This window comes from Nycticebus coucang, chromosome 4 (genome assembly GCF_027406575.1).
Source record: "Nycticebus coucang isolate mNycCou1 chromosome 4, mNycCou1.pri, whole genome shotgun sequence".
Taxonomy (NCBI): domain Eukaryota; kingdom Metazoa; phylum Chordata; class Mammalia; order Primates; family Lorisidae; genus Nycticebus; species Nycticebus coucang.
In genome coordinates, this window is record NC_069783.1 from 123,409,305 (window position 1) to 123,432,381 (window position 23,077).

Genomic DNA, 23,077 nt, shown 5'->3' on the forward strand with positions numbered 1-23,077 from the left:
TGTTTTCCTGTTTAGCTGCATTACGGGACTGGGTAATCCATTCTTGAGTAATCCCTTCAAAATGGCCTATTTGACTACGTAAGCAGCTTCCCAGCTCTGCAGTCCTATAAAATAGCCAATTTGTGGTTCATTGCAAATATTGACCAAACTTCTACAAGGTCACATCTCAATTCCAGGAAAGCAGCACATTCCCACCACCATGCGGCTCCCTGCACCCCACTCCAGAGGAAAACTCTCCCTCAAAAGTAAAGAAGGTCCCAATCCAGGACAATAAGCCCACACCACCACCACACTGGCAATAAGTTTTTTTATGATCTCTCTCCGGAAAAGAAGAGGTCATTGCACTAAAGCAAACATTTTTTTGATCATTGCTTTATTTCACTATTGTTCAACAACAAAGTTCATTCCTCTCAAGGCGGATCTTGAATTGTTGCTTGTGTTCTCTCCCTCATTCTGAATAAAAAAAGATAATGAAGAAAAAGCCTGTACTTTTGGATACCTAGAATCTTTATTTATGTTAATAAGCTTTTGACTACAATTTCATGTTACGATATTTCCTGCTGGCATCTTGGTGGTCACACGGAGCTCCCCACCCTCCAGGGAAGATGGCTATCCACTACTACCACCATTGAAACCAAAAGTAAGTGTTGAAAAATGCACCTTTTACAATAAAAAAGTAGAAACCAATTCAATTTCCTTTTTTTTTATGAATATAAAGTTTCTTGTAAATATGTACAGTCTTTTGAGCTAGTTCTATTTAGCAGGAAGCATTTCACAAATGAGACACATAATATATACTTTCAGGGCTCCAGAAACCCAGTTCTCATGGAGATCCTAAATGAAATGCCAAGACTGAAAGACCAATTGTCAGTGACCTTTCCAAATACTGTGGACCAAGAGACAAAATCTTCAGCAAACATTCAGTCAGATCTGCCTTGGGGGTAGGAGGGATGGGCGTATGGCCCCAAGACACCAAGCAACACACAAAACACAACAGCAGGACGTTTGCCAAGGTGGGACAACACAGAAGTCTGTAGGCGTCTCAAACAAGAAAGCACTTAGGTTAAGAGACGAGCAGGAAGGAGCTGGGATTTGGGCCAGGTTGCAGTCTGAAAGGGATCTGAACTGTGGACACGTGGTTGAAGAAAACATGGTCATGTTTGCCAGCTGCAATGGAAATGGGTCTACCTTTCAGCTGACCTAGGATGTGCCTTGGTTACTGAGGCGTGCCTAAGAGTCCTGGAGAATCCAAAGCAAGAGATGCCTTGTGGGAGATTAAAGGCAGAAATAAGGCCGCTAGTTAGCTTGCCAACTGCAAAGCCTCTAGGTTGGTTCTATACCAGTTGCCAGGAATTTCATACTCTAATAAGAGGATAGAGAGACGGTGGGAGCCGCACTGCACCTAAGGAGGACTTCCCAACCCGGGCAGAGTTGGAAAAGTTGAGCTGCGGTTTCTTTCCCAAACTTCCTGGTCTTAAGTCTAGCCCTAGGGAAAGGCTCATTTGGGAAGTCACAGTTTTATGGGGTAGAATCGTGCTGGATTTTGTGTGAACACAAGAGTCATCCACAAGGGAGTTGGCAGGGAAATATGAAGGTTGGAGAGGATACTGAGTGGCAGGTGGTGGTTTGCTGAAATCCTTCTCTGGTCGTAAGGCTTGAGCGTTTTGGTTTTTGTTCAGTGCTACAGACTGCAGCTTGTTGTGGCCAGTTAATTGGCAAGTCATCAGAGGGTCTTGATTTGGCGGGAGATATGGGATGGGATTAACATATCAGCAGAGTAACCCAGGGGGGTCAGCCAGGTGGGGAGCACATGCAGTGAACCGCCATGCAAAATTCCTGGAGGGCACCTCCCCCATCCCAGACAGGGACAGTGCACCATCACAGACAGGAGGTGGGCACCTGCAGCCCCCACCCTGACCCCGAGACCATTAATGCTGGGCTAGAACAAGTCTATTACATGCTTTCCTGGCCAAAGCGACATAGAAAGTGGGTATAGCAGGCTGGGGAGATGACACTGAGGGTCAGGAAGGAAAGCTTTGCAAGGTCCCTTGGCCCCAAGTCACTGCCTCTGAGCTGAGGCCTGATGACCTTAATACATTCTCAGCTGGTGGGAGGGGAAGGCGTCAAGGCCATAAAAGGCAATGAGAACAGTAAACATTAGGCTAGGACATTACCCTGGGTAAAGCAGGGCCATCTATGAGAAATGGACAGGAACAAGAATGAACCTACATGAATGCAGCCAACTGATGGGGCGCTTCTGCACTATGCTTTAGTAGCAAAGACCTGATGATGTGATCTAGCTAAAAATGACTACAACAGGAAATACATTGCTATTCAAATCTATTAAGAATTCTGTTGTCTTTAAAAACAAAAAAACAAAAAAGAAACAAAAAGACCAACCAATCCTAGGATCTTAAAGTTGCTAATTAGGATCCTAAACACGTAGTTAGCGTCCCAGTTGGTTTCCTTTGATGAACTGGTACAGGCTAGAGCTAGGTACAAAAGTCTATGAATGCTTTGAAAGAGTAACAAAGTGCAAAGAGATAACTGCAGGAAGGTGCCCAGAGCGGGCACCAAGCGCTGACAGCTCCTAAAAGCCTCAGCCACCCGCACCTCCTGGAGACAGGGGTGTCCATGCCAAGGCGGATCTGGGCCTGGCTGTGCCACAGTGCAGCTGAGCAGATGGGCGCTGGGGTCCCCTTCAGCACAGTTCCGTAGGGTGTTTGGTGTTTTCCTGCAGGTTGAAATGAGAACTTGGTTTTCCTGGCTGACTTTTATACTGAAGACTGGTCCCAGACCTAGGAAAAAATAAGGAGGAAGGGTTTTAGCCAACTTCACATAACCCAAATAGGAATTTGCAGCACCTGGTGTGTTCCTTCAGAAGCTGACAGTGAGTGCTCCGCAGGGCAGCACCAACTCACAGAGCCAGCCCTCAAAGCCTGGGGTCAGCCAGGGAGTGAAATTCACTGAAAAGTCGCTAAGCTGTATGTGTACTTCTGACTGCTGGATGCACGCACATGCAGTTTTACTGGTAAATCAGAAGGGATGAGAAAAATAAAACGAGATGACTTTTCCTTGTTTCTTTACTAGCAAAGCTGCCAACAGTGAACTGCAGGTGGCATCAGAAGGAGAATGCCATCCACAAAATCAGCTCTGAATGGCAGAAAAGTGGCTCTGTCCAGAGTGGCCTCCTGGAAGCAGCCAGTCTATTGAGAAGGCACTTGGGCCCTCCCTTGCTCACAGGAGCTCCCGTGTCTCCAGCACATCTATCTATCTCCTCAATATCTAACCTGAAAATTATATAGCTAATACATGTGTACAATTTAAAAATTTCAAAAAGTTCAAAGTTCTTTAGAAGGCAATGTTACCAGTTTCTCTGTCACCTTCCAGGAAAAAACAACCTTCTATATGTGTGTGTGTGTTTCCAAAAAAAAATAAATAACCATGGAACATTTTGTAGAGTACGCTATTGTATGTGTTCAAAAAGGAGAATACACATACCTATCTGCCTATATGCGCTGAATATCTAGAAACTGCTAACATTTTCCTCTGGGGAAGAGAACAATATACTTTAAGTAGCCATTGCATTTCTCCTTTTTAAGCATACATAGGTTATCCATTTGCTTAGGAAGCTTCTTCTTAAATAAAGTACATTTTCTTCCTAAACCCGTATGTCTCACAAAGCCTGAATGACAGCAGTTGGGTTCCTAGTTTCAAAACAGTGCCCCTGAGGGGTCTCAGCTCCCCAAGTCACTCTTGGCCTCCATGACAGACATGCAGGCCTGAGAATGCTGCCTCACCTTATTGACCTGGGACAGTGGGGTCCTCACAGCTCCTGCAGGCAGCCGGCCCCTGCTGCTGTCTTCAAACAGCCTCCCAGGGGACCGCTCCCTCCGCGTGCTCAGCACACGGCCCGGGGACTTCTCCCGCTCCAGAGGGCGGCCAGGAGACTTGTCCCTGCGCAACTCTGTCCTCCCCTCACGGTAGCGGTGGGGTGTGCTTGGCTCTCGGGGGTGGCTGGGCCCTTCAGGTGGTGCTGGGCTGGAGGCCACACGCTTGGTGATGTGCTCGTTGTACGTAGGTGGGCCTCGCTTGTTGGGGCTGCTAGTGACAAGAGAGAGAGGTTGGGAGCTACAGAGTCACACACCAGTTAGGGGAAGGTGCATTCTCCTTCCCTGAGCAACCCCTATGCCCCAGCCTCACCACTGATTATTAGAAAAAGATTAGACCCAGAGTTCCTCAGACTTTCTGTTTGACTTTGGTAGTGAGGACAAGAAGAGAGCAAAGATGACAACAAAAGAAAACCAAGCTTCCTGGTCTTGCACAGACCATGATATACTGAGCACCTACTGTGTACCAGGCCCTGTGCTAAGCTCTTTACCTGCACTATCTCGTTGAGTGGTTACATCATCACAACAGCCCTGAGAGCTACGCAGCATAAGCCTCATTATACAGGCAAGAAAATGGAGACAGAAGTTAGATGACTTGCCCAAGCTAGCTCAAGGAGAGCTGGGATTCCAAGAGAGAGCAGTGTAATATCATGATCCCTATACTGTATCCTCCTGACCTAGTATTTTGCAGAGCCTAGAAGAAAGTCTTCACCTAGGAGTTAAGTCTGCTGACACTTAGAAGTCAGGGACTCACAAAGGACGTTGGTGGTAGGGAACAGTTTTGAGGAAGCCTGTACTAGTCACTGTCACTGTCCCCCTCCTGGTGTTTGGTTACCTTTCTCTCCAAGTATCTTTCTACGAGTCTATGGGGTACCTGTTCCAGATGCGGCTGCTCAGAAAGCTGACAACTCATAGACATGGCCATAAGATGACAGAGAGGTGTAGAGGTCAGAGTGCAGCAGACCAAAACAGTATAGCTGGCTCAAAAACCATCCCAGGCCCCAAAGATTGAAGATTGAAAATGCAGGGGCCTTTCTGCATCAACCAACCCAATCCTCTACCCAGTCCTGCCCTGGATATTTCAGATGAAGATTCCCACAAACCCACGGCCTTAACTATCTCTGTGAAGACACAAGATCCAGAAATAGAACTGAAATGTGGCCTTCTGACTCAATTCCTCCTACCCTTGATCTATGAAAAAAGTACCAGGGTCCTCATTACCTGAGCATAACTGATGCTAGGAAAAAGCAACCTACTTAAAATGGAGACAAAATTTTATAATGTATATTGCTTGAAGACATGTTTTGATTGATTGGGGCTTTATCTTGGAGAATAAAACTTGAAATCAGGAAAATAATTTATTTTGTACTAGACATTTTTAAAATCTAATCTAAAATGCAATTACATGCTGATTCTTAGAATGAACCAAGTATGAATTATGTGACAACTTATTTTGCTCTAATTTTCTCAATAAAACTGTAGATGACATGCTATGACATCCTTTACATTAGTAAGACTTTGGGGCCGGGTGTGGTGACTCACGCCTATAATCCTAGCACTCTGGGAGGCCGAGGCGGGTGGATTGCCTGAACTCATGAGTTCAAGACTAAGCTGAGCCAGAGTGAGACCCCATCTCTACAAATAGGCAGGCATTGTGGCAGGCACCTATATTCCCAGCTACTCAAGAGGCTAAGGCAAAAGGATCACTTGAGCCCAAGAGTTTGAGGTTGTTGTGAGCTAAGATGCCATAGCACTCACCAGAGGGTGAGAAAGTGAAACTCTGTCTCAACTAAAAAAAAAACAACAATGTGGGACTTTTGCAGTAAGATCCTAAAGAAGGTTCTTCAAAAACGTTTAAGAGAGGGTGGTGCCTGTGGCTCAGTGAGTAGGGCACTGGCCCCATATACTGAGGGTAGCAGGTTTGAACCCGGCCCCAGCCAAACTGCAACAAAAAAGTAGGTGTTCTGGCAGGCGCCTGTACTCCCAGCTACTCGGAAGGCTGAGGCAAGAGAATCTCTTAAGCCCAGAATTGGAGGTTGCTGTGAACTGTAACACCATGGCATTCTACCGAGGGCAATACAGTAAGACTCTGTCTCGAAAAAAACAAAAAGTTTGAGAGAGTCGGACACGACAGTACATGACTGTAGTATCAGCTACTTGGGAGGCTGAGGATAGAGTATTGCTTGAGACCAGGAGTTCAGGACCAGCCTAGACAACATAGCAAGACCCCCTCTCTAAAAAAATAAAAATAAAGGGTGGCGCCCATGGCTCAGTGGGTAGGGCACCGGCCACATACACTGAGGCTGCCAGGTTCGAACCCGGCCCGGGCCAGCTAAAACAACAACTGCAACAACAACAACAAAAATAGCTGGGCATTGTGATGGGCACCTATAATCCCAGCTACTTGGGAGGCTGAGGCAAGAGAACCACTTAAGCCCAAGAGTTTGAGATTGCTTAAGCTGTGACACCACAGCACTCTACCAAGAGCAACAGCTTGAGACTCTGTTCAGAAAAAAAAAATTAAAAAAATAAAAATAAAAATTGAGAGCATCATTGGTTTCCCAAAGGCTTACCTTAATCCTGATATTTAAATCCTTCTCTTTGGAAGAGGTTATTGTTTCATTAACTTGTTCATTTGTTTCTCTTCAATTATTGATCTCTTACCAGAATCCCCTTCCCCATCAATATTCATAATTGAGATGAGTCAGAAAAACAAAATCAGAGACTCACTGGGTGAGGAGAGCCTCTAGAACACGCTTGAGGGCCAAATCTAAAAGATGCCTCTTTTTATAAATATTGGAATATAGATATTCTCATTGGGTTATGCACTATCTACAGCTGTTTCCACACTACAACAGGATTACGTACTTCAGACAGAAACCATACGGCCTGCAAAGCCAAAAATACTTACCCTCCAGACCTTTATAGAAAAAGTTTGCCAGTTCCTCCTCTACAGTAAAACAGAGTTGTTGTTTTTTTCTTCTGAGACAGAGCCTCACTCTGTCACCCTGAGTAATATACCAAGGTGTCACAGCTCACAGCAACCTCAAACTCTCAGGCTCAAGCAATTCTCTTGCCTCAGCCTTCTGAGTAGCTGGGACTACAGATGCCCACCACAACGCCCAGCTAGTTTTTCTTTCTTTTTTTTTTTTTTTTTTTTCAGTAGAGACGGAGTCTTACTCTTGCTCAAGCTGGTCTTAAACTCCTGAGCTCAAGCAATCCCCCTGACTAGGCCTCCCAGAGTGCTAAGATTATAGTCATGAGCCACTGCACCTGGCCAGAATACAGAGATAATTGATGAGTGGAGATAATTCTGTTAAAGGTCAGTTCATAGTGAATGGTTTCAAGTCATTCACTTGTTTCCCCAGGCGTTGCCCACTGCGGAGATTCAGGCAGCAAATGCTCCAAAGACCAGAAGCCCTCTGTTGTCTGTGCAGCAGAATAATTTGAGATAACTTACACTTGAAACATCATCTTGAAATCAAGGTTTATATTCATCTCTAGCCAGATGGCTTTGAGATATGGAAGACAAATAAAAAAAATAAATTCCAAATAGGAAAATTATATTAAGCCTATCTGTAGTGGAATAGAAATCATAAAATGTGTCCACAAGGGCCCATCTTTATAAAGCAAATGAGAGGGCGCTCACAGGAAGGCCATTCAGATGTCAGATGAATGGGAGGAAAGAACACACCCATCACTCTAAGCCAACTGGGCAGTCTTCCATCTCCTTATCCATTAATGACCAAGGATCTACTCCATCAATTTTATGTTTTTTTGCGAAGAGTTACATTTCCTGCTCTGCTAAACACACCAGGGCAGTGAGGCCTGCAGTGCATCACACCCAGCCAAGCCACCTTCTTACATCTTGCCCAAAGTAGTCAGCAAAAAAAAGACGATTCTACAGTGTAAGCCAAGAGATAAGTACAAACGAACTGCTGACGTTCCAGACATCCCGGGCAACAGCAGGAAAGCAAGCACATTATTTCTGCCCCTGTTCACAGAACCATTTGACCACACAATGTTAACTCCTAACAGAGAGATGACATAGTCTCAAAAGGAAAGTGCCATCTAACTAGGCAATAGGGGTAAAAAAAAAAAAAATCTCATTATTTCGATTTGTTTCTGGCATGACTTAGAAATTACTTAAAGACAATCAGACCTTTTCGAGGGACACCTATAGCCCCCTCAGCAGTCCCTCGTGAGGCGAGGTCAAACCAAAGGAGTTAGGACGACTGACTTGTTGGCATTTCTGTTTTTTCAGCAAATTCCTGGGATTAAAACTGCACTAACCAAACATTTCAGATTAATTAACTCCTATCCATCAAAAGAAAGAGCAACATTAGGAAATAGGGCCAGAATTTTTTCCAATATGTAAAATTAGATATGGCTCCTCTACCCAACTATGAGCCCCTTGAGAATAAGAAAACAGTGTTGTCTTCATGTCTATATCCTCAGCCCCAGAGCTTTCATCTGGCACATGGTAGGAGGTACATAACTATTTACAGGATGGACATAGAGGGCTGGCTAGAAAATTGAAATCCTATATCCCCGGGTTAAATACTTTCAGACTTCTTTGCAGACCAAGGTTTCAGACTTAACATGGATCTGGCTCCCAACCTTCTGTGAGAAAACAAGGCTGGTCCCACTTCCACATGTGACTGGAATGATTACAGATGGAAGCAACCTCCAGAGAGGAAAACTCAGCAACAACTATCAGAATTACAAATGTACAAGCACTGTCACCCATCAATTCCTTTTCTAGAAATTTATCAGATTCTTCAGCAAGCAAAAATGACATAAGTACAGAGTCATTTACTATAGCAACAGACTGGAAACAACCCAAACATCCACTGATAAAGGCGCAGTTAAATAAATTAAGGTACAACCATGAAGGAATGCTATGCAGACATTTGAATAAATAATAATAATAAAGAATGAAGAAATACTTCTTATACTGACATGAAGCAATCTTCAAGATACATTAAGGTACAGGAATGTATGCATAGTATATTATCACTTTTATTAAAAAGAAGGGGAAGAATTCTTCTGGAATATCAGAGTAAGGAGCTCTAAAAACCTGTTTCTCCATAAAAGTAAAAGGAACATTGACAAAAAATGGTCAAAATCAACTTTTCAGAACTCTGGAAATTAACCTTAGTCCTTTGAGCAGTCACTCTTATTTTTTTTTTTTTGAGACAGAGTCTCACTTGGTCACCCTCAGTAGAGTGCCATGGATCATATCTCACAGCAACCTCAAACTCTTGGGTTCAGTGATTCCCTTGCCTCAGCCTCCCAAGTAGCTGGGATTACCGGCACCTGCCACAACACCCACCTATTTTTTAGAGATGGGGTCTTGCTCTTGCTCAGACTGGTCTCGAACTCATGAGCTCAGGCAATCCACTTGCCTTGGCCTCCCAAGTGCTGGGATTACAGTCATAAGCTACTGCACCTGGCCCCTGAGCAGTCACTCTTGAGTCAGGCTCAAACCCAAAGAGTTAGAAGCACCTGTTTACTAGGCATCTCTGGCTTTCCAGCAAGTTCCTGGGATTAAAAACCACACTGACCCACCATGTGGCAAAAAAGGTCTGCAACAATCTGAAGGGTGTTTGTGCAAGAAATACAGTGGAATCTCAGTAAAAACAGCAAGTTTTGTGACATATCAATCTCCCCTATGCCCTACACCCCTCTCCCCAGTAGACTGCAGTAGAGTTGCAATCAGCTGCCTTATAACCACAGGAGGTGTGAAAAGCAGCACTCACAGCCATTGGAAGGAGGCTACTATGACTGAAGTTTCCCAAAACCACCCATCCTCAGAAAATTGTCACTATCTAACCCATCTGGCTACCTGCTAGAAAACACCCACTTTCTCAGGGCTTGTCTTTATTTGACCTGACATATGACTTGCTCATTAAGAAAATTCCTGCTCAGTGCCCATAGCTCAGTGGTTGGGGCACCAACCACATACACTGAGGCTGGTGGGTTCGAGCCCAGCCCAGGCCTGCTAAGCAACTATGACAACTACAACCAAAAATATAGACAGGTGTTGTGGTGGGCACCTATCGTTCCAGCTACATGTGAGGCTGAGGCAGGAGAGTTGCTGAAGCCCAGGAGTTTGAGGTTGCTGTGAGCTGTGACGCCATGACATTCTGCCAAGGATAAGTGAGACTCTGTCTAGAAAAAAGAAAAGAAGAATCCTATGCCCAGGCAAAACTATCAGTGGCAATCATTAAACATGGCAAGTGAATGAAGAGGTGATACAAGTTGGGGAAAAAATAATAGTTTCTTTTTGGGGTGATAAAAATGTACTAAAATTGCACCAGCCCCATATGCCGGAGGTGGCGGGTTCAAACCCAGTCCCGGCCAAAAACTACAATGTACTAAAATTAGGTGGTGATGGTTGCACAAATATATAGATACACAACAAACTCCTGATTGTACATTTCAAAGGGTAAATGTTACGGTATGCGAATTATCTCAGCAAAGAGTATTATAAAAAAGATGGAAGAATACATGTACACACGCACGTGCATACACACACATCTGCTTGTACAACCATCCCGTGGTGTCCATGGGGGATTGGCTCCAGGACTTCCCATGGTTCCCAAAATCTGTAGATGCTCAAGTCCCTGATATGGAAGGGGCATATCTGCACATAACCTAATTACCCCTCTTAAATCATCTCTAGATTACTTATAATGTAAAGGCTCTGTAAAAAGTTGTTATATCATACTGTTTAGGGAATAATGACAATTTTAAAAAGTCTGTAAATGTGCAGAACAATTTTTGTCAAGTATTTTTAATCCGTGGTTTGTTGAATCTACAGAGCAAAGCCCATGGATACTGAGGGCTGACTATATATGTGTAAAGGATCTCTAAATGGAAACACATACACTTAAAAAAATTAGTCTTTTCCTGGGTGGGGCCCTGAGTGGCAGAGGGTAAAGAGAGGTAGGAGTATAAGATAGCCAAAAGAGTGACTCTGTATGATACACCTTTTGTGTCCTTTAAATTTAGTGCCCTACAATTAGATTACTGACTCAAAAAAATAAAACATTAAAAATAAAATTTAAAATGAATATCAGTCCAATCCAATGTTTTGAATTCCACAGAAGCCACCAGGCAGACTGGAATCCCAAGTGTCACCTGTGGATATCCATGTGTGGCATACCCTTCCTTGCTGCCTGAGCACACCTCACTGCCCTCCCTGCCCCTACTCCCACCCCCGCCCCATCACTACTGATGGGAAATCCTTCCTGGTCTCCAAGTCTGAACTCCCAGGTGCTTCACACTACTTCACCATAACCTCACCCTTCTGTGCTGTCATGCCTGACCACCAGTGTCTCTCTCCCACAGGGCTCTGAGCAGAGAAGGGCCATGTCTGGTTCATTCACCATCACACCTTCACCTGCAAGCCCAACAATGAGCACAGCAAAATATCTGCTAAGGCAATGAATGTGTAATCTGTGCTCTGAAAATAGCCATGAGAGAAAGACCAGAATGTTCTCTTCTGACCTTTATAATTCTCCTGAATGCTCATAAAAGACTGTGTCATTTCAGTTCTGCAGATCTCAAGGAAACAGGTGGTTATTGCTCAGGGTCAAAAGGAAAATTGGGAAAACTTCAACTAGTTTAGCAAGATTTCCTTCTGCCTTGCATAAAAGCACTTTGCCTCCAGTAATGAGGGAGGGAAGAGGTCTGTTACCTGCGGGAGGTGGAAGGGACCCGGTGGTGGTCAGTGCCTGACTCCTTTACAAGGTTTCCTTTGCAGCAGATGACCCTTAATTTATCCTGGTACGAGGATGCCAGGTAAATTGCTCCTGAGGAAATTGCAGGGCCCAGGTAGCGTGGATTCGGGATTTCCAAATATGCTCGGGCAGGGGTCCTGCAAAGTTCCAGATGAGAGTTTGCAATCATTGCAAGTTACCTCCATTGCTAGGCAGGTTAGGCAGAAACATGGGCCCGCCCCAACACCTTTGCCTCAACACCTAAGGTTTTCAAAGCAGAGTAGGTCAATGCTTACTTACCCAAGTGACGAGCGGGCCTGGATCTCAATTACTTCGAGTGAGTTGAAGTGGGTCACAAACAGATAAGGTTCTCTGTAGGCTGTGTGGCCACCATAAAGAAAGAGCACAGGACAGAGGGTTAAAAGAGAGAAAATAAAATCTGGCTGTAATGTCTTCTTGGACCCAGCAATCTCACATAGAGGAATTCATCCATGTGCCAGGATAATCATGCATGTTTGAGTATATTCATTGTCAATTTGTTTGTGTTACAGCAGAAGATGGGAAACAATTCAAGTGTATAGTATAGGGAATTGGTTAAATAAACATCTATGGAATTCTATACAGCCGTAAAAATGCACAAAGAAGCCAAAAGATACTGATAAAAAAAATCCAAGCTACATCACTCAGGGTATAAAGTAAGGCTCAGAATAATGTGTAAATTGTGTTACCTTACTAATTTAAAAACAAAAGCAGATGGGAAAAATATATTTTTTTATGTGCTTACAATTGCATAAAGCACTGGAAGGATAAGAAACTCATAAAAGCTTTTTCCTTTGGAGAAACAGGGATGGAGAATTGGGGAGATGGGTAACATGGGAGAGAGTTTTCATCATATGCCTTTTTTTTTTTCTTTTTTTTTGCAGTTTTTGGCCAGGGCTGGGTTTGCACCGCCACTTCACCTCCGGTATATAGGGCCAGCACCCTACTCCTTGAGCCGCAGGCGCCACCCCCATCATATGCCTTTTTGAACTGTTTGATTATAAACATCTATGAAAAATTAAATTAAATCACAGTTCACAACAGTGAACTCCTGGGCTCAAAAGATCCACCTGCATCAGCTTCCTAAGTAGCTGAGAATACAGGCATGAATTTTTTAATTTTTTTGTAGAGATGGGTCTTGCTATGTTGCCCAGGCTGGTCTCAAACTCCTGGCCTTAAGTGATCCTCTAATCTTGGCCTCCCAATGTGCTGGGATTACAGGTGCAAGCCACCTCACCCAGCCTACTTTGGTATTAGACTATTAGTCATGCTTCCCAGCACTCAAGCACTCATGTACTCTCCTTGAATCTGGGCTGATCCTGTGGCCTGCTCTAACCAGTACAATGTGGTAGCAGTGAGCAATGAAAATACTTTTATGGTTGGGGTCACCACAACATGAGGAACTGTATTAAAGGGATGCAGCATTAGGAAATTGAGAACCACTGGTCTAGTCAATCATAGAACCAGGGGCGATGATAAGATGTCCTTTTAAGTCACTAAGTTCTGGAATGGGCTTTTATGCAGCAACAAACAAAATAGCCTTGCTTAAAGGGTATTTTGGCCATACTGGCACTTAAGAATATTCATATAGATATATTAATATACGCATACATTTGTGTATATGTGTGTTTACTCTTTGACCCGGTAGCTCTACTTTTAGGAATTTATGATACTACTTGACAAATGTACAAAGATTAATATAAAGATGTTCACTGAAGAGTTGTTTACACTTACAAAAAGAATGGGCATGACCTACTGCTTTGCTTAATTAAAACTGGTTAAATTAATAGGTGTTCAGCTATGTCATGGGCTATTATGCACCTTTGAAAATGACTAAAATAAATCCAGAGGGGACGGAATCCTTTATATCATTAGAGCCCAGCAAATATTTCACTGTTGCCTGGGGGATGTGGCTTAGGCAATTCCTCATTAAGCCTCAGAATTTTTGTCATGAGCATTTGTTCAGGTGACTGGTACACATAGTACATGTACATTATGTCTAACGGAATTCATGAGCACAGTGTTTAAGGCCTCCTCCCCAACGCCCCGACAAAAAAATTCTATTTGCAATTCTTTCCCAGGACTTTGGCTGCTGGCAAAATAGAAGCCTCCCACACCATGCCTAACGTACCAAAGGCCAAAGGTAAGCGACTCCACTTGAGATCGTCTGTGCGGCTTCGTCTTCCGTAAGAATCCACAAACACCCCAAATTCTACAAGGTGTCAAGAGCACATGGGTGTTACCACAGCCACACATGGAGTGCCAGTGACAGAAGAGGGAAAAAAAGAAGCAAGGGAATGTCTAGCCAGGTTTAACTGGACAGCTGAGACCACAGGAGCTTTGCTGAGCCATCTCTCAGTTTTAATAAATATGAGAAATATTTTAATTAAAACAAATCTTTCACTTATTAAGTTTTATTAAAGAAAGAGGACTCAAATGAAAGGGAAGAAAAAGGAGAAAGGGAATACGAAGAAAGGGGAAGAGGGATGAAAGAAAAGACAGAGAGACCCAGAGACAGGGAAAGACTGAAAGACCTAGAGATTTAAAAAAAAAAAAAAGGGAAAGTACAAAACAAATAAGGCCAGAGAAAGAAAGTGAGGAAGAGAAAGGAAGACAGACATAGAGAAGGGAAAAAAATGCCTGCTCTTTTACAAGAAATGTGATCAAATCAGACTGCACTAGTGTCCAGGGGAAAGGAGAAAAATTCCCAGGGTCCTTGGCAGTGCTATAACGTCATTCTCTGTACCTCCAGCAGGATCCACCCTGACCCAAAGCCCCAGTGACCAGCCCCCAGTTCCTCATGGGTCTGATCTGGGATTTCTCACATCTACGCACACCCAGCATAGCAGTGGGTGCAGCCGCAACTCACCATGGAAACACAGCAAATACTCCTCTCGCTGGCCTGCACTGTTCACCTGCACGATGGAGACAGGGAAACTGTTGGAAGAGGATGCAAATACGGCAGGTGCCAAGGAATGGTCATTCTTATCCAGGAATTCTGAAAAGGCAGGTGAGAAGCAGGGCCTCAGGAATGACCTCCAATTCTCAGCAAGGCCTGAGCCATGCGTGGAGTGGGGAAAGGGACACAAGCCCTACCCTCGAGTGTGTACTGCTTCATGTCGATTTCGTAGAATTTATTGGTTCCAATGAGGATACTGTAATTGGTGAAGTGGATACAGCTGCAGGGCTCTGAGGTCTCTATCTCCTGAAACAAGAGAAAAATAGGAGAGGTGAGACCAGATAGCCATGTGTCCACTGCTATTCTGTTTCTTCCTGAAGCATTGAGCCAGGTCCTGCAGACAACTGTCGCCAAATTTGTTCACAGAAATCCTTTCATGCCCACCTGCCACCTCTGTTGTTCTATGCAATCCCAGGCTAAGAAAATAAGGTCAAATTATAGCTATAAAAAAGGATCAGAAACACCATTTCAATGAGAAAATAGAATTTTTACAACTTTCTTATCAGAGAGGAAAAAAAAAGCAAAGACTAGAAAAATACACCAACTACTAACAGTGGTAGGAAGAAGGAATGGTTTGGGTTTCCTCCTTTTTACTAGCATCTAAGTTTCTAATTTGAACCTACATTATCTATATCATTATCATCACTCTCACTGTCATCTTAATTATCTGCTTCCTAATTATTTTCACTTCTTTTTAAGCCAATCCTAATGTCATTAAAAAACAAACAAGCACTCTTATTCAAAATGATCACCAGGAATCATAAAGCAGCAACAATTTCTGAGAATTTTCCTGAAGCTAACAATTCAAACTGATCAGCATACCATCATTGCTGAATATTTAATAGCCATCTACTAAGTATGAGAAACTTTTAGGCCACATGACATAGTGAAATAGTGGGGGGAATCAAACCTCAGCTTTGGTCTCAACTGTCTAACTTAAGATCTCTACCAACTTCAATTTTCTTGCCTGAAAATTGGGTTAGATCATCCTGTTTTTTCCAGCATGATTATGAAAAGCATTTGTAAAAAGCTCAGTTCCTGGTACTATGGGTGTTCAATAAACACACAAACTAAACAACATCCTGGCCAAAATAGAATAGTTTCTCTAATAGGTAATAACCCTTATCTATTATTCACCCCTCATTTTACTTTTGAAAGCACCTAAAATAAATTAGGCTTATGATTAGTGGAACATTCTTAGCCTAGGGACATCCGATAGTCTTCCCTGGATGCAAGACAGATTTAACGATTTAACAAGCACCTTATCCAAACTGTGTTATCGTCACAACTCCCTCTGTTCCTCCTCTGAGAACCAGCTGCCTAATTACATATCAAAATAGAGATAGCATTGGATATTCCAGAAGGTTATATTAATAGAAACCTTTCTAGAATCTGAGAAAGATTCTGATTACTGCTACCTGGGACTGCTAGCTTCTTAAGAGAGAGCTCTTTCCTTTTTTCCCTGGATGGAAAAAAGCATTCCCTGTCCATCACCCACCTTCTGCTCTAACAAAAGGCTGAATTCCCTAGGCTGGATAGAGAGGCAGTTCCCAAGCAGAAAATAAGCAAGAAGAAAAACTATAGCGATCAGCAGCTCTGGAGATTCCTCCAGAAAGAAAGGGTCTCACTCTCTCGGGAGGTCACCCCAGGCTGAAGGCCTGCAGGGTAAAGGACCAGACACACACTACTTCCAGAGACAGCATGCTTTCCATACCAGTGGCGGATAAAGCAGGACAGGCCAGAGCACACTTGGCTAAGGCAAGGCCCGGGACTTACTTTCCGAATGCAGTATTTACTGAGGTTTTCATTGTAGCGAAGAATAACGACTTTGTTAGGCATGGCTGCACAGATGCAGAGCCCATTCTCAATCTGAAAAGCAATCAAAGAAAGAAAAACACTGTCACCAGTATGAATACTAGCTCTAGGGCAAAACTTGAAGAGGACCATCACTTTAGAACAGGGGCTCTCAACCTCAGCACAGGACAATATGGGCCAATCATCCAGCCGGGTGGTGGGGGCAGTCCTGTGCCCTGTAGGATGCTGAGTAGCAGCCCTGGCCTCTACCCATAGAGACCTGTAGCACCCCTGGTTGTGACAACCAAAAATAACTCTAGCCATTACCAAATGTCCCCTTGGATCCAGCATTGCCCTGGTTGAGAAGCACTGTTTTATCTGGGATTCAGGGAAGATCTCAGGGAGCCACTGACACTCACACACTTCACATGTGTATCCTTCTGCTGGAGACAGAGTCTTCTGACAAACTTACCTTGTGGGGAGTAGGGTAGGGTGGGATAATGGAGGGGAGAGAAAAAGTAGTAGAAATTTCTATAAGAATTTGGAGAGCATTTTGGTCCAAAGGGAAAAGTTCTTGGCTAAGACCTGTATATGCAGAATTCTACATCAACACTTTCTTTTTCTAAAGCCTCTTACTTTACCTCCTGCACCTAGATCTTTGTCATTTACCAAGGATGAAAAGAGGCTATGACTCAAATCAATCCTGACATGAAGGTCAGCAGTTGATAGGATGGGTATGGGGGAGATGGGATGAGACAGGGGACACAGAAAATACATTGTGCCTAGGTGTGGTGGCACAAGCCTATAATCCCAGGACTCTGGGAGGCCAAGGCAGGAGGACTGCTTGAGGCCAGGAGTTTTTTTGAGACAGAGTCTCAAACTATCACTCTCCATAAAGTGCCATGACATCATAGCTCACAGCAACCTCCAACTCTTGGGCTCAAGTGATTCTCTTGCCTCAGCTTCCCAAGTAGCTGGGACTACAAGCACCTGCCACAATGCCTGGCTTAAGCAATCTATCCACCTCAGCCTCCCAGAGTGCTAGGATTACAGGCATGAGCCACCACACCCAGCCTGAAAAGGTCGATCTTAAAGGGACTCATAGATAGACATTTCCAAAGGAAATTGGGAGTTTCAGACAAGGGAGCCCTGTAAGGTCAGGGCAATCCACCCCCCTCGGCCTTCCAGAGTATTAGGATTACAGTTGTGAACCACGGCGCCCAGTAAGGCCAGGAGTTCAAGACTATCAACATAGCAAGACCCCTATCCCTACAAAAAAAATTTGGTTTTTCTTGTTTTTTATTAGCTGGGCATGGTGGCATGTACCTGTAGTCCCAGCTACTGGAGAGGCTAAGGCAATAGGGTCACTTGGGCCCAGGAGTTTAAGGTTGCAGTGAGCTATGATCCATGCCACTGCACTCCAGCCTGGGCAACAAAGCAAGACCCTGTCAAAGAAAGGAAGTAAGGAAGGGAGAGCAAGGGAGACAGGGAAAGGGTAAGGGAGACAGAAAGAAAGAAAAGAAAAGAAAAGGAGGGAAGGGAAGAGGGGATGAAAATTGCTAGTGACATTCTACTTCTTGGGGTCGGTGATGGGTTCTTGAATGTTTACCACATTATTAGGCTTTACAATTTATATATTTTTAATATACTTTACATTCCATATACTTTTGAATATTTCAAATATTATAAAAATAATTTCTAATTCAAAAGAACTGATTTTTAGAAAAGAAAATACACATTTTTAAGTTAACTCGATATTCACAGAAGAAATTATAAGAGAAATTTTTAAATGTGTGGAATGATAATATATTTCCAATATCAAAACTTGCAGCTAGAATGGTAGGCAGATGACAATGTATAGTTTTAATTTAAAATACTCATAATTATTCGGCAAAGTCCCTCTTGCAATCAATGTAACCTGGCTTATTGTACCCTCAATGAATCCCCAAAAAAAAAAAAAAAAGAAAAGAAAAAAAAATACTCATAATTAGAAAAATACCATAAAAATTAATGAGCTAAAGCCAGCAAACTAAAGGAAAGAAAACAAAGATAATTGCAAAAGTTAATGACAAATAAAATAATGCTATACTAAAGACAATCACTAAAACTTAAAGCTGCTCCTTTGTAAAGATTAATAAAATTGGAATGCCTCTGGTAAAATTAAGACAAAGAAAAGATACTATGCTAGTAATATTAGGGATGAAAAAGGTAACATAACTATCATAAAAGAACATAACAAAGAACATAACACAAAAGAAAATCGGGCCAGGTGCAATCTATAATCCTAGCACTCTGGGAGGCCGAGGCAGATAGATTGCCTAAGCTCACAGGTTCGAGACCAACCTGAGCCAGAGCAAGAGCCTATCTTTAAAAATAGCTGGGCATTGTGGAAGGCACCTATAATCGCAGTTACTTGGGAGGCTGAGGGAAGAGGATCACTTGAGCCCAAGAGTTTGAGGTTGCTGTGAACTATGACTCTATGGCACTCTGCCAAGGGGGACAAAGTGAGATACTGTTTCAAAAAAAAAAAAAAAGACTGACCTTTTCCAAGAATCCTTTTCAAATTAACACCTTCCTAGGCCAGTCTGTCCTTCCTTCATACTCTGTTTAAATGCCATAGTTAAATAATTCAACATTCACTCCCCGCTCCATGGCTGGGGAGAAAAAAAACCTTGTCATCGGAGGGCCCCAGAAACCATGACTCCTCAAAGAACCACAAGCAAGGCCAAGTCTCCCATACAGAAGGTCCCTGTGGTAAGCCACACAGCTCCCCAACTAGACCTGCATCCCTCACACAGACACCTCTGATGGCTTAGGCATATCCATAGCATGTGCTCAGTAAATGTATATTAAGGGCTGAATGAACAACTGCCCAGGAGCCGTCTTCTGAGGAGCAGAAGCAGTGGTTTCAACAGTAGAATGCCAGTAGACTCAGGGGGCCTACAGATGCCCGATTCAGATTTCATTAATGTAATATATGTATATGTATATACACACATATTCATTTTTTTATAAATATGCATTTTTGAAGCAAATAACATACTTATGTACCAAAATTTAACATGCCAGAAACTACAAAAGAATTAATTTGAGCTCTCATGAACTGACTTTACATTATATAAATGTCATAAATTAGAATTTATAAACTAACAGTGATAAAACATCCTTTCTTTTTGTTTTTTTTTTTTGGCCGGGGATGGGTTTGAACCTGCCACCTCCAGCATATGGGACCGGCGCCCTACTCCTTGAGCCACAGGCGCCGCCCAAAACATCCTTTCATCTAACCAGATCCAGGTTAGATTTTAAAAAACAAGGTACATCATACATATACCCACACACAAACACTTATTTCCAAACATGGATCATCCTTTCAGTTTTGTTAAATTTTGGCCTCATTTTTCTCTCCAGTATTTCCTTTAGATTCAAAGCCTACAAAAATTTGAAATTACACAAATTATTTCATGTGCCTAAAGGGAGCAAAAGAAATTTAACCCATTTGAGACATACAATTGTTGACAGCTGTCAGAATCAAAATGGAGTCAGGAGTGTTAAGGAAACCCTGACAAACAGAGCCAGGGAGAACCATGAAGAGAGTGTTCTCACACATGTGCACTTGAAAACAAAAAGCAACCTTATACACAAAATACATCTACAAAGACTGGGCCCAGCCACTGCCTGTCTAACTTTGTAACCAAGGATAATTATTTCAAAACAATAATGCAATCTCCCTCACCTTTGTCTTCCTAGCAAGACAGGGTGGCTCACACCTATAATCCTAGCACTCCGGGAGGCTGAGGTGGGACCGGGAGGCTGAGGTGGGAGGATCACATGAGCTCAGGAGTTGGAGAACAGCCTGAGCAAGAGGGAGACCCTGTCTCTACTAAAACTAGAAAAAATTGGCCTGGTGTTGTGTGTTACTCGAAAGACAGAGGCAGGAGGGTCACTTAGCCCAGGAGTTTGAGGTGGCTATAAGATAGGCTGGCACCATGGCACCTTAGCCTGGGCAACAGAGTAAGACTTCATCTCAAAAACAAAAAACAAAACAAACAAAAAACCTTGCCTTTCTTTACCTTCCAGTTTACTGTGGCATGCATATTCCCATTGCAATGTTCTATTCCCAAATCAATCCCTTTTGCTTTTAGAGATCCTCTCTCTGTTATTTAGGTGGACAAAATTTCCAAGGTCAAATTAGTGAATTCCATGAGAAGAGGGACAGGGCCAATTTCAAGAACACCTACCACTAGGGCTTTGAGGGACACTCACCTTGCCAGCAGCAAAGAGATGGCAGCCCTTGACAGCTTCAAAAATGTTGGGTGAAATGTCTGGCTGGGCAGGAAGATGAGACTGTGCCAAGGACTGTTTCACTTTCTTTACGTCCACGAGACACAGCGCACGCTCTTCTCCTGAAGGGGAAAAGGGACAGCCTCGCATCAGTGTGGAGCCATGAAGTAAAGACAATGTAGTTCTTGCGAAAGTCACAAATAAATGCCATAAGAGGCCATGCGAATGAACTGACTTTTCTGCAAACCCCTACAAATACACCTTGAAGTTTACATTGTTAGACCTAAGATGAAAAGATTTGGCCTTTTGTCAAGATCTGGGAAGTCAGAACAGGGAATTATGCAGACATAAAATTGGACTATACTTTCAAACATGGTCCCCAACAAAGTATAGAAAGAATGCAATAGGGAATGGGGAGGGGAGAAGACATCTATAAAACAACAGGCTTGGTCTATTCAAATATGTAGATATCAGGAAGCAACAAAAGAAAAAGAAAGGCTAAGGAACTGGTCCAGATTAAAAGAAACTGAAGGACGTGACTGAATGCAACATGGGATCCTGGATTGGATCACGCGAATAAAGAAAAAAAGTACGTAAAGGACATTACGGAGCCATAGGTAAAGTCTGATTACAGGCAGAATATCAGATAATGGGTTAAATTTCTTGAATGCAAAAACTATACCATGTGAAAGTATTCTATATGATACTACAACAGTGGATACATGTCATTATACATATGTCTAAACTCACAGAATATACAACATCAAGATTAAACCCTAATGGAAACTATGGACTCTGGATGATAATGATGGGCCATGTAGGTTCATCAGTTGTAAGAATGCACCACTCTGGTGGGGGATGTTGAAGGCGCAGGAGGCTGTGCGTGTGTGGGCATGGTGTGTATGTGGGAACTCTCTGTACCTTTCTCTCAATTATGTTGGGAACTTAAAACTGCTATAAAGAATAAAACAGAAAGGAAGGGAGAGAAAAGAGCAGAGAGATCAAGAAAGCCCAGTCCCTGACCACATTATTTCAACCCCTGGATACATCCACACCTGAAACAAGACCTATCTGTAGATGTTTTGAACACTGACTCAATAAACTATTGTTTTTCTCTTTAAAAAATTGTATCTCCAACAAACAGATGGAAAATGTTTATGTGATAGAATGAACTTGTCCTTTGGTAGATAGGATAAAGCACCTGGCGCGATACCTGCCACTAACTCTCATATGGTCCAGAAAAAAATTATTGTGCATGTGTAAGAGGTAAGAAGGAAAAAAATGTGACAATATGTTAGCAAATGGTAAATCTAGATGAAGGTTCTCTGAACATTCATAGATGTAAGAGGGACTGTGCAGGAATAGCACAAGCTCCCAGAAGGTCATGGCTCACAATAGTATTGATGCAATCAGGACAAAAGGTTTGAATTTAATGAATCTTTGAGGCTTGGCACCCTTCAATTAGCACAACAGTGGGATGTTCTTTGGGGATGTCAGACTGTGCTAAACTTGACACCAATGAGAATAGAATCTGGACAGAGAGGGTCCAGATGAGGGTGCCCTATGCGGACACAGAGGCAAAAGTTACCACTGTTCCCACCTGCCACGGGAGGGCCTGCCTTTATGTTTCACAAACATGAAATGTAGCTTAACAAACTGTATCCCTTTTTTTTTCAAGAAAAAGTGCCATGTCCTTGAATTCACACCTGCTATCATGAGTAGCTTCTCCAGGTCCTTGATAATATAAATTTGGAAGACTGCTCCAATTCCTGGGACATGGGTAAGGGAGTTCTTCAAGACATTCAGTGCATAGAGCCCTTCCTCAGTGCCCACCAACACCACCTGCAAAGGGCAGAAATCCAAAGGCAGAACACAGCACGAACATGTCACTGGAACAATTCTGAAGAGTAAGAACAGCAAAATTCTCCACAGCCTTTCCTCTCCTGACAGCCATGTGGCTGTAACCAGACACCACTGACCGTGCCCATGAAAATATTACCTGGTCACTGAAGGGCAGTGTGCAGTTCATGTCTAGACGGTCATCACCTTCCAATTTCAGCAGGGAGTTTCCAAGTAATTTCTTTTCATATGTGAAATAAAAGAACAAAAACGAGACATAGTGAGGTGAATACATGAACAAGCCATTCAGAGTGATAAAGAGAAGTTTAAAAAAGCAAGTTAAATCTGAAAATGCTCAAAAACACAACCTGCTTTTAGCATGCCCCATATTTTGATCTGTACTGTGAGGACAAGACATGAAAGTTACTGATATCTCGCGGGGGAGGGGGGGTGTTAATTAGCATCTGAGTTATAACTTGGTTTAGATGCAGAAATAAATGAGTGTGATAGAGAGAGAGATTTTGTGATAAGAAATATGCTGAAGCTAA

General features: G+C 43.0%; 1 protein-coding gene across 4 annotated transcripts in view; it reads right to left on the reverse strand.

Annotated features, from left to right (window-relative positions):
- Positions 1 to 687: 687 nt before the first annotated feature.
- Positions 688 to 23,077, reverse strand: part of CIT (citron rho-interacting serine/threonine kinase) — a 184,009-nt gene continuing 161,619 nt past the window's right edge. For 3 of the 4 annotated variants that reach the window (XM_053587769.1, XM_053587768.1, XM_053587765.1), the window contains 11 exons: positions 22,690 to 22,770; positions 22,397 to 22,532; positions 20,673 to 20,812; positions 16,392 to 16,484; positions 14,753 to 14,861; positions 14,526 to 14,654; positions 13,788 to 13,868; positions 11,918 to 11,996; positions 11,596 to 11,775; positions 3,801 to 4,104; positions 688 to 2,798 (listed from right to left, as the gene is read on the reverse strand). In XM_053587769.1, coding sequence (XP_053443744.1) covers positions 2,775 to 2,798; positions 3,801 to 4,104; positions 11,596 to 11,775; positions 11,918 to 11,996; positions 13,788 to 13,868; positions 14,526 to 14,654; positions 14,753 to 14,861; positions 16,392 to 16,484; positions 20,673 to 20,812; positions 22,397 to 22,532; positions 22,690 to 22,770 — 1,356 coding nt within the window. In that variant the 3' untranslated portion in view covers positions 688 to 2,774. The remainder of the gene's footprint in view (positions 2,799 to 3,800; positions 4,105 to 11,595; positions 11,776 to 11,917; positions 11,997 to 13,787; positions 13,869 to 14,525; positions 14,655 to 14,752; positions 14,862 to 16,391; positions 16,485 to 20,672; positions 20,813 to 22,396; positions 22,533 to 22,689; positions 22,771 to 23,077) is intronic. The other variant, XM_053587767.1, reaches the window with a different exon arrangement.